This window comes from Solanum dulcamara, chromosome 7 (assembly GCF_947179165.1).
Source record: "Solanum dulcamara chromosome 7, daSolDulc1.2, whole genome shotgun sequence".
Taxonomy (NCBI): Eukaryota; Viridiplantae; Streptophyta; class Magnoliopsida; order Solanales; family Solanaceae; genus Solanum; species Solanum dulcamara.
The window spans coordinates 71,411,903-71,424,452 of NC_077243.1; the positions used below are offsets into that span (position 1 = coordinate 71,411,903).

Genomic DNA, 12,550 nt, shown 5'->3' on the forward strand with positions numbered 1-12,550 from the left:
TAACAAGAACAACAACAACAATAATAAGAACAACAATAATGAGAACAACGATAATAACAACAACAACAACAACAACAATAATAATAATAATAATAATAATAATAATAATAATAATAATAATAATAATAATAATAATAATAATAATAATAATAATAATAATAATAATAATAATAATAATAACAACAACAACAACAACAATAATAATAAGAACAACAACAACAACAACAATAATAATAAGAACAACAACAACAACAACAATAATAATAAGAACAACAACAACAACAACAACAACAACAACAACATCAACAACAACAACAACAATAATAATAATAATAATAATAATAATAATAATAATAATAATAATAGTAATAATAATAATAATAATAATAGTAATCAACAACAACAATAATAAGAACAACAACAACAACAACAACAACAACAACAACAACAACAACAACAACAACAACAACAACAACAACAACAACAACAACAACAACAACAACAACAACAACAACAACAACAACAACAATAATAATAATAATAATAATAATAATAATAATAATAGTGTCAAACTACTTGGAAAAATAATGAATAAAACTAAGTGCTTTCATGAAATAATTCTAATATATTCTAGCTAATTAATCCTAACACATGCTAACTATAACAAATTTATCTCATTAATCTAATTATTCTTATATACATACTAACTAAAAAAAACAAGACTACGAATCAACTAAATATAAAACATGAAATAATTAAATAGAATAAAGCTGAGAAATATTTTACCTCTTTCTGGGCAACAAGACTGAAGACGATGAGCGGAAGACAACTTCACCACCATCCAAGAGCTTGATGAAACTCCAATCTATAAAAAAAAGATTAAAAATTTAGACGCGAACCTTCGTGGGTTCGACGTTATAAGAACACTGTTCTTAGCCTAAATTTTGACTTCAATCTCCTATTTTCCTTGAAGAAAAATATAGATTGAAAGCTAAAAATTTTCATAACTTTTAGGCTCGGGACAAGAGTCCAAAATCCTAGCCAAGTTAAGAAAATTTCTAACTTTGGGGTGGCTAAAAAAAACCTCCCACTTCTTCCCCTTCCTAATGAGAATATGAGCCTTTATATAGGCTCCAAAAACCCTAAATTTTCTATGTATTTTCGATGTGGGAGAAGTGCATTTTTAGTTGTTTTTTTTAGAAAAAAACTAAAAATTTCAAAAATACAAACCATAATTAAACTAACCTAACTAAAATTGTATTTAGTAAAAAATAAAATCTTTTGAGATAATTTTCGAATAATCACATAAATAATCAAAGATATAGTTATATAGAAATATGTATATTATACTAAAATTTATATAAAGATAAAATAGTTAAGAATAATATGAATATATATATATATATATATATATATATATATATATATTTATAAAAGCTAATTATTTCAAAATGTTCGAATTCAAAGAAACTCAATAGCTAATTTGCATTGTGGATGGTCAAAATTGGGTGTCAACATGCATCATCTATGAACTAAGGTCGTACTATACTCCTATCTCGAAGTTAAGTTGAAAGTGTCTTTTCAATTTAGTTTTGGATTTGAGTTCAAACTAGGGTCAACTTCAAACAACCATAACTCTCAGCTTATAGAGAATTAGGTGGCCCATGACCTATAAAATTAAAGTTCTATGAGTCTTCTTTCCAATGCCACCTAATTTGCCTCATTTGGAGTTTGGAGTAAAAACGTTATGCCCTTTTTACTAAGCACTATCTGTGCTGGACCGTCAGAGCAAAATTTAGGCCGCTAGAGCGGGATCCGATGGGTCAGAAGCTAAAGAAGGCATCTTTTTATTATCTCTTTCTTTTCCTAAGTGCCAAAATAAATGAGGGTTACCCTAGAAACCTCCAAGAAGATGTTCTAGGCTTGGAGAGAAGGGAAGAAGATATTCTTAATGCAAGGAAGGCTACAACCCACGGATTTCAGGCCTGTCTCCATAGATTCTCCTTCCGAAAGTCAAGGATCTTGCTTTAATTCTTCAACTATTGCTTGGCGCCCATATAGGCTAGATTTTCTCAATTGATTAGTTATAAATCTGTTCTCATTTCTTAATATAATGTAGATTGACGAGAGATTTTATGTCTAGGTTTTCGGGCACGGAGTCTGGATGATTAAATGATTGTCAATTGTTGTTTAGAGTGGGAATGTATGCCATGGGTCATGATTATTATGTGACTAGTGATAAAGGTCCAATCTTTGAATGTTAATCTTGGTAAAACTGTTTAGAAGGCCAATGATTCTTGTGAGATTAAGTGTAGACAATAGCTGGGTTATAACGGAATCTTGAGACTTGAGGATTATGGGTTATTGATGTATATGAGGGATGTGTTTATACAATAATCCAATAGTTTGGGTATGGGTTCTATGAGAGAACCATTGTGTGGCTATCATCTATGAATTGATCTTGATTATATAGGTGATGATAGAGAAACTAACCCGAATATAATTGAGCATGTCCATCCTATGTAATAATTGATATGAATAGACCAAGGTCCAAATTTTACCATGTTGACTGTTGTATTTGAGATTTATCCAATGAAACTATATATTGCTCTTGAAATTGTAAATTGGTAATATACTTTTGTGTATACATGTTCAGATTATACAATATTTGCTAGATGCGTCACTATCGTAGGTAGGGGGCGTGGGTAAACAAGTGGAGAACAATTGATATGTGGTTTAGCACATCTAAAAAAGGGGGAGATTGGAGAGAATTCAGAGATTCTATCTCTGGACAGGCCGCTCTAACGGGAGGAATCCCACTGTGGAGAGGCCGCTAGAGCGGGATAGGTCCCTCCATGGTAGGCCAATACGGTTATGAGGTAAGTCTTATTTCACCTAAGTGTTTCCCTCTTTCAAGTTTGATGCCAATTATTCTAGGGTCAAGTGTTGCTGTGAAAGCTAAAGATAGTAGACTGGTTAGACAAAGTTAGTGGTAGCCCGTAGTTCGAAAACTCATTTATGTAATAGAAGGACTAGGACTTGATATTTAATAGAGTTGGTATCGAACCAACTAGAAGGGATGATAGTTAGCTTGAACAACTTTAATGAGGTTAATGGGAATGATAATAGTTTATGCATAAAGGTTTGATGAGTATAGTTTCTTAAGAGCATGTCTTCTTGTTGTTAATTTCTTTATATTTTGCGTTGGATATCGGGTTGACCGATAATGCCTATCAGTACGTGTTGTTTGTACTGATACTACTCTTGTTATACCACTTGGCATAGTCTAATTGCAGAGTCAGTGATGTTTCATAGGTGAAAACGAAGATGAGTCTCCAACAACTTCTACTCTTCATTCTTTATGGTGGGAGTTGTGTCTTATTTTTTTATTTGTACTCTGTATCTTTAGAAGCTCTTGTACCTACTTAGACTAGTATCCTTGGGGGTGTTAAAGTATTTTTCTTGTAATTAAATTTGAAGTTAAAATTTTATTTACGGTGTTTTCACTACTCTTTTTGGCTATTAATGGCTTTTTGTCAAACTTTCGCATGTATTTTTGTAAGAGTTCTCCTATCTAGGTGTTACAGTAGGTGCCCATCGTGACAATTAGTTTTCTGAGTATGCATTCTAGACGATAGAATGTTGATAATTGCTATGTTGATTACATAATAGAGGCTATTATGATGAAAGAATATGCAACATTTTAGAGATTTAATGGAGGAGGTTGCAAAATAAATTGGTGTTGATTTGAGATACAATAGTATGAAGCTGAAATATAAGATATAAGATAGCAATGCACCTTTGGAAATTGGTGTGGTGGTAAGGGTCACAATAGGAGGTCATGTAGGAATGGACCACGTGACACTTAGTAACTGAATTTCGTATTTCTTTTAAAAGTAATTCTAAATTATTTTAGTAATCGAAATTCTTTTGGTATGATTTCTTCATAACAAATTACTATGTTTGATTCACTTATAAAAAGATACTATATGAATATAATAGTAAGAATTAAATAAACATTAGTATACATATATAGAAAAACTGTACAATATTATGCAAAAGTGAGAATGAAATAGAAGTTATTTATGTCATACAAACAAAAATGAATATAGATTTAGGAATGGTACTACTTTCTAAATACAGGTTAGGAAGGATACAAATAGAAATGATACAATTTATCGCTTATAATGAATAGGAAGGATACGAGTTATCACTTATAACGACTACAAGTTATTTGTATCATATAAATATGAATGAATACAAATTTAGGAAGAATTTCAACTTTTTGAAAAAAATTTATAGAGATACATATTGGAATTAATATAAACCAGAAAAAGGATACAAGAATCTGAAAAAATACTATAGATATTTTTAAAAAAAAATATTAAATACAAATGAAAAAAAGGAGAAAAGAATACTTATACATATACATAGGGGAGAGAAGGTTATCATTTATTTTGAAATAGATATAATTATTTTTGGTATACAACCATGTTTAATTGTATTCAAATTTGAAATATTTGTAAGTAATCATTGATGAAATGTGGTCGTAGGAATTATTTTTAAATGCATAAATAAAAATTGAAAAAATAAGATATGTACTTAAGAAAATGCATTAAATAAAACAAACTGCTATTGCAATCTTTCACTGCTCTTGCAATCTGTCCATGGCCTATTGGTCCTAGGAGGTGCCTCACTATTACTTATGGCTTTGACTTCAATATTTTGCTAACCATAATTTCAAAGAAGGGCGGCATATCAAAAATACCAGTTGGATTGCCTTGGCCATAAGAAAAATACTCTGCATATGCAAGCATAAACATACCACAATCCCTGCACTCAATCAAAAGTTAAAAATCAAAAGAAAATTATAATTGATGCAGAAAAGCCTGTAAAAAGTAATAGAATCTATTGCAGTGAAAAAAATACAGATCCAATAAGAAGAAGGCTATCTCGTGGGCAGTATATACCCAAATAACAGAGGTATATAGTGTACAAATCACATTAGATGTATAGGGTACAAATCACACTAGATGTATTCTAAATGTGAATTGTATCCTAAGTGTGATTGGTATCACACTACATATAGGGGTGAATATATTATCAGATAGCATACAAATCACACTTAGAATACAGTAACAAATAGGATACAAATCACACTAGATGTATTCTAAGTGTGATTTGTATCCAAGTGTGATTAGTATCCCACACTAAACAAAAAGCCTATATACATGAGTGAATATATTATCATATATGATACAAATCACATTTGTATTTTCAGTGAAAAGGATAAATAATACAAATTCAGTGGTATACCTATTGGAATGAATACAAATTAAAAGAAAGAAATATAATTTTTTTATATAAAAAAATACAACTACTCTTTGAGAGAATAAAAAATTGAAAATGATACAAAAAATAAATTAGTTGGCATATCCTTCTGGAATGAATACAAACAAATAAAGAAATGCAATTTTCTTTAAAAAATACAACAATTTGACGGAAAAAAAATAACTGGCAAACGTCAATTGCTAAGAATACAAATCCGGTAGGAATATGTTCCCAAGCTATTAGAGTGGAATCTACAATGTTTTTCCAAGCTAAATTCCTAGCCCAAAATTGAGAAATTGCTAATAATTAACCTACACCCAAAAATTAAGATTGCAAGAGATAACCCCAAATATAAAAAATGAATTCGTAAAAGTATGAAAAAAAATTGAAAAAGATAACTCAAAAAAAAAGAATACCTGAATTAGCGAGACTATTGAATAATCTTTGTGGATATTTTTACAAATTCTGCGAAAAAAATAAGATAGAACGGAAGAGACAGAAGCGGGAAGAAGAGAAGGATGGGGAAATAGAGAGAAAATTATTTTACCTCTTAGATTAATCTGAATTTAGAGAGAGTATGAAATAATTGAAAGAAAGAGAAAAAAATCAGATTGTGCATAAAATGCGGGATAAAAAATAGATAATTTAGAAAGGAATTTAGGATACCATTAATTTGCTACTTGACTAAAATATTTTCCTTTTTACTAATATTTTTAAAGTATAGTTATTTTCAATGAATAAGTTGTAAAATTTGCCTAGTTAGCTAATTTTTCCTTTATAATTTTCAATGCAAAATATAAATTTATGTGTAAAATAAATTGTGATAAATAATACACACGAATTCATAACTTTAAATATTTAATAAATTTAATACTAAAATTTTTAAAAGGTTAAATTCATAAAATTTAAATTTTGCATTTGCATATATCTCGAGCTTCATTCTAACATGATATTTTCCACGAGACATGATGAAGAAACTTCATTGACAGTCACGAGAGAAAATTTTGAAGTTTAAGTTTAAATCGTGGATTTCAAAATTGTTATTAGTTTTTAATGCATACTGATGTTTTAAAAGTTTGTACTTATCACAAGGAGTTAATATCTTCAATTTGAGGTGTATTTTTTAAAAAAATATTCAAGGTTGAAGATGAACAATTAAAGTTGTCTAGCGGACTAAATGTGTTGATATAATTAGGTTGAGCAAATAAATGCAATGTATATATATCTAACGAAATAATATGTATTAAGAAAACTAAGTTGAGCGAACAGACATATTGATCCAACAAATACAAAGCGAGAAAATAAAATAGATACGTACAATGCTAAAATAATAGCTATGAATACTTAGACCTAAACAATCAATGATTCTGAAATTTTCTCTAAAAATATAGTATCTAAGATCTAAGTACTGGAATCATTGACCTAACATTTCTTCCTCTGTACCTAGCAACAAGCAATTATTCTGGTGAAGGGCACAAAATCAAAGAGAATCCGAGATCTTTCCTATAACAAAGCCAAGTATTTTTAATTAATTTAACCTTGATGTAATAGTGTGTCTGCCATATGTGCCAATCCTTGCAGGTTACCGCTTGGCAAAATAAAATAGTTTTGGAATCTTATGTTGGGCATCTATATTTATGTTTTATATCAATTACACCACAGTCTTTACCTTCTTTTTTAAAAAAAACATTTGATTTGAGTGTTAAATATGCCCTACTTTGCCTAATTGTTGCTGATTTTGTGGTTTGGGGAGCTTAAGGATTGAATTGGAGCATTATAGAAACAAAATTGGACCAAAAAGAAACATAGTGAAAAACCTAAGAACTTGCACCTGTTTTAAAAAAAAAATGGGTAAGGGATCAAAGGAGAAATGGGGAATGAAACTAAAATAGAACACTAACCAATACAGTGAAAGTCCATATAGATATATTTCGGCGCGAGGAGTGAATTTTGGAAGCTTGAAGTGTGGAGTGGAACAATTACGTTAAAAGAGCAAATAAATTTCACCGTAAAGCCACTTATTTAAAAATAAAAAATTAAATTAAATTGTGCTCCTTCTTATTTTTAATTGTTTTCATTTGATTTTTGTATTTTAGGAAATTTCAAAAACAGCTAAGATTAAAATTATAATCAGCTCCTTAGCTATAGTTTGCTTGATTACGTTTCGTAGCTACATGCTATAAGGAGGAGAGAGGAGAGGGAAATTATGATGGGGGAGAGAGTGGTGAGCGAGATCTGGGAGAGAGAGGAAAGGAATACAATTGATTTGTATATTTGATCGATAATTGTATCACAAATATAATTGATGCAATTGATTTGTGTGAAAAACTAGATAGATACTAGGAGGAGAGAGGCGAGCGAGGTTGGGAGAGGGAGGAGAGAGGCGAGCGACATTTGGGAGAGAGAGGAGAGAGATATAATTGATTTGTATATCTGACCGATAATTGTATCAACATAGACATTAATTGGACCGACTTGGATAAAAAGCAAAGAGATACACGCTTATTAAGAGTGTAAATGTAAATACATGTGAACATTATGATTTTAAATAGGAAAAATTACGTAGTAAGGCAAATATATGATATGTATTTACTATATACCACTATAATTTGGAATAATTATCATTTACATCTACTGCTTTATAAATATAGTTGTGCTAATGCCCTCTCTCTCTCCCCTATCTACCTCCACTCTCCCTCTTTGCGCTCTCTCAGTCGCCTCTCTCCTCTCTCTCTCTATCTCTCTGTTATACAAATACAAATGGAAATAGTCAATGATACAAATACAAAAGGTAAAACAATCACACATGGTAACACATAAATACAATACACAAGGCAACAGATGAATACAAATACAATTTGTTATGAATTACAATAATGGTATAATTGTATTTGTTGATACAATTGTATTCGTCGATGCAAATTGTATTGGTTACAAATTGTATTCATCAATATATCCGATGAATACAAATCAATTGTATTCATGATACAATTATCGGTCAGATATACAATTTATCGATCAAATATACAAATCAATTGTCTATCTCTCTTCTCTCCCCTCTCTCCTCTTTCTAGTAGCTAGCTAGTTTTTCATATAAATTAATTGTATCAATTATATTCGTGATATAATTATCGATTAAATATACAAATCAACTGTACCCCTCTCCTCTCTCTCTTAGATCTAACTACGAAACGTAAAAGCAAACTATAACATCAATGAATTATATTTGGATATAGATGGTATTCGGCCAAACAAAAATTTGCCAGAACTTTCTCCACCACACAACCAAACTTGGTCCATCAGAATAACTTTAGCCACGGTACTCTATTCTCTAATCTTCTCTAGTTAATAATATGTTGAATTTCTATTTCTTGGACATGATTAATATTCTATTATTATTAACCATATTTTTAGCCTTAATTAAACTGCTAATTAGAGAGTAGTAGCACATAAGGTACTATACTAAGAGAGAGAAAAACAAATGTAAGGCGGCTAATAAACAATCCCCAAGTTTCTGTCTTATTCACGAAAAAACACTGACTTGTATAACTTGTAAAAGCTCAACCACTTTTGTATTCAGAAAGATTCTTTGGCCAACTTGCTTCTATACTCCTTAATTCCCCTTATATATAACCTTGTTCTAAGTTCAAGATTTGTAAACCAATATATTGTTGTGATTATAGAAATGGGCAACTTACAAGTTTTTATTATATCATATTTGTCAATTTCTTGTGTTGGTATTTTGATGCCAAACTTGGTAACTGCTCAACTTAAAACCAATTATTATGCACAAACTTGTCCAAATGTTGAATCCATTGTGCGCAATGTCGTTAACCAGAAATTCCAACAAACGTTTGTCACAATCCCTGCTGTTCTCCGTCTCTTCTTCCATGATTGCTTTGTTGAGGTACCTACTTTCTCCCCTTGCATGAATCAATATGGTCTTGAACAATTTTTATTGCGTGATTTAACTTTTGGGGTCGGAGTAATTCTAAAAATCCATTTTTTTGTAATGAAGTACCATGACCCGACCCCATCTCATTACTTTCTTGATCACATATAGTTTGTATATATATACATAAAACTAAAAAATTCAACCTAGCAAAATAGTGTAATTTTCCAGCAAAGAGATCGTCGCATTTGACATCCCTTGACATAAGCTGGTTCTACCACTGATGTCGAGTCTCGCATTATATTGTACATGCTATATAAATCCGGTCAATGGTGTATGAGGGTGTAAAAATATCATCTTACTTATATGATTTTGGACATTTTTTTTATCTACTGCTACCCCTAATTATTTTTTTTTGGTCAATGTAGGGTTGTGATGCTTCGGTGATAATAGCATCAACGGCAGGAAACACCGCAGAAAAAGATCATCCAGATAATCTTTCATTGGCTGGTGATGGATTTGACACTGTTATTAAAGCAAAAGCCGCAGTTGATGCGATCCCAAGTTGTAAAAATAAAGTTTCTTGTGCCGATATTCTCTCCTTAGCCACTAGAGATGTCATCCAACTGGTATGTACTACTATATTAGTACTCGATTAAATTTATATCAAATCCTCACTTAGCAAGATTCAGCTGGTTTGTACTAAAGTACCTTTTCTTTAAAACACCTTGTGCATCTCGTTTTATTTTTTAATTAAAATATTAAAAGTGCATGCTAGCTAGTCAGTACTATACTTTTTTCAACACTTTTGCATCTCCTTTTCTTTTACTTGATTTTTTTAGAAAAAATTTCGTCTGCCTTCCCTATTTGTACTCAGATTCACATAATATACACACACATAGGATGTCATGAACGCGAATTGCTATGTATCTACTTGTTTAATTTTATATAAGTATAAGTGTCTATTTAAGTATATCCGAAATAATGTGAAATAAAATCAGCTGAAATAAAATTAAAGAACACGTTTATGTATTATGCAGTCTGGTGGACCAAGGTATGCAGTGGAATTGGGAAGACTAGATGGGTTCACATCAAAATCTTCAAACGTGGAAGGCAACTTACCTAAACCTACATTCAATTTGGATCAACTCAATACAATGTTTACCTCTCATGGTCTAAATCAAGCCGATATGATCGCTCTATCCGGTAATTTTCGAATACTTCATTTGTTTCATTTTATATAAAGTTGTTTGATTAAGTAGGAATTTGCTTTATTTTTTAAGGAAATATTTTTTCATACATACCAAAATTAAAATTTGTAATTTTATATACTCCTTCCGTTTTTTTTTACTTGTCAACTTTTGACTTGGCACACTTATTAAAAATGATTGGTATAGTGAGTTTATCATTTTGTCCCTATTAATTGATAGAGTTTTAAACATATTTAATTACTATATTTTTCAAAGACATAAATTCAATGTTAATAAATTGAAGGTATAATAAGAAGAAAAAACTTATCATTTCTTGATTTATCAAAATTGACAATTAAAAGGGAAATCAAATTAAAAAATATTTGACAGGTAAATTGAAACGGAGACGGAGGGAATATGTCATAATATTCTTAAATTATCCAATCATTATGTAATCCAGCTGTTAAAAACAGCATGCTTAACTCCAAAATGAGTCATTGGTCTATTCTTTTCCTCTATTACAAGCATTTCTTTTTTGGCATTTTATAAAAGAGGACTTACTTAGTCCACACGTAGCTGTCTTTTTCTCATACAGTTTACTTCCAAATTTAATACTACTCGTAAAACACATGCAAGATGATATATGTACCTCCAAATTATATGGTCCACTCACTCTAGAAAACAGTAAGTGATATCTTAATTAAATAATATTTATTTAATATGATTTTTTGCCAAAAGCTTTTCTTTCTTTTTATGCACCATATTTCAATTAAATAATAAAATCAAGGACGGTGGTAGAAGCCTAAATACGAGTTTGATCAAATTCAGTATCTTTTGTCTAAATAGTATAATTTTTTAAAGAAATTTATTAAATATGTGCACATTTTTTACTTAGAATCCAATAATTAGTTATTCAAACAAAAAGAATTACATATTTTTCCTTTTAATCTGTTTTAAAAAGAATAATCTCTTTTTCTTTACAACACGTCAATTCAACTTTTCATGTGACATATTGGTACATTTGACATAACTTTAATTTATTAGAACTATAAGATTGAAAAATCTTCTTTATTTTCTTATATTCTATGTCAAGTCAAACTATATCTTTCTTTTTTTTTTTGTAAACGGAGGAAGTACTTGAAGTCATTATTCTGATACGCAAAATTCATAAAATTGAAATTCTGACTCTTATTCTGATATGCAAAATTCATAAAATTGAAATTCTGACTCTCACTTTATATCAAATGTGTTTAGAAGTGTTTGTTTATGATTTTATGCAGGGGCCCATACTCTTGGATTTTCTCATTGCGACAAATTTTCCAATCGAATTTACAACTTTAGCCCTAAAAACCCAGTGGATCCAACACTAAACACGACATATGCAGCCCAATTACAACAAATGTGTCCAAAAAATGTGGACCCAAGGATAGCCATCAACATGGACCCAATTACACCAAGGGCCTTTGACAATGTATACTTCCAAAACTTGCAAAAAGGAATGGGCCTATTCACGTCAGATCAAGTGTTATTTACAGACCAAAGGTCCAAAGGTACTGTTAATTTATGGGCCAATAATTCTAAAGTTTTCGAAACCGCATTTGTTAATGCCATGACTAAATTGGGTCGGGTTGGTGTTAAGACGGGCAAGAATGGAAATATTCGTAGAGACTGTGGAGCATTTAACTGATTGAAGTTTGCATTGCTTGTGATTTGTGAATGACAAGAAAAGATTGTAAACTAGAATTTTTGTTGTTGCTTTAATAAGGTGGGTGAGTTATGCAATAATGGAATAAGAATAGGAGCTTGAAATTCAACTTAAAACAACCAGCGTATAGGTAATGTGTATGCTTGTAAACCCAATGATGTTCTGGTGAAATTGCAGCTTCTAAGCTTAGATTAACTTAATTTGTCAGTTTTTTTTGTGTAGTGCCTTATATGGGCCTTTTTTCCAAGAGGTGATTTCGAGAATCCCTCCTGATCCTTGACAAGAGGTTGCGAAGTATTTCTTCTCTGAATAAAATAAATATACCTGTTAAAGAAATAGCGACACTTTAAATTTCAATAACTTCAGCGATGAAATCACATAAAGACTCTACTTTGTTTGTAAGAAATGTATGCAGAAGAAGAGAAAAATTCG

General features: G+C 30.4%; 1 protein-coding gene across 1 annotated transcript; it reads left to right on the plus strand.

Moving 5' to 3' along the window:
* Positions 1 to 8,909: 8,909 nt before the first annotated feature.
* On the plus strand, positions 8,910 to 12,313 carry LOC129896102 (peroxidase 51-like). Its single transcript, XM_055971926.1, has 4 exons — positions 8,910 to 9,238; positions 9,652 to 9,852; positions 10,264 to 10,429; positions 11,694 to 12,313. The coding sequence occupies exons 1-4, from the start codon at positions 9,017 to 9,019 to the stop codon at positions 12,098 to 12,100; spliced, it is 996 nt and encodes a 331-aa protein (XP_055827901.1). The 5' UTR covers positions 8,910 to 9,016; the 3' UTR covers positions 12,101 to 12,313.
* The last annotated feature ends 237 nt before the right edge of the window (positions 12,314 to 12,550 follow it).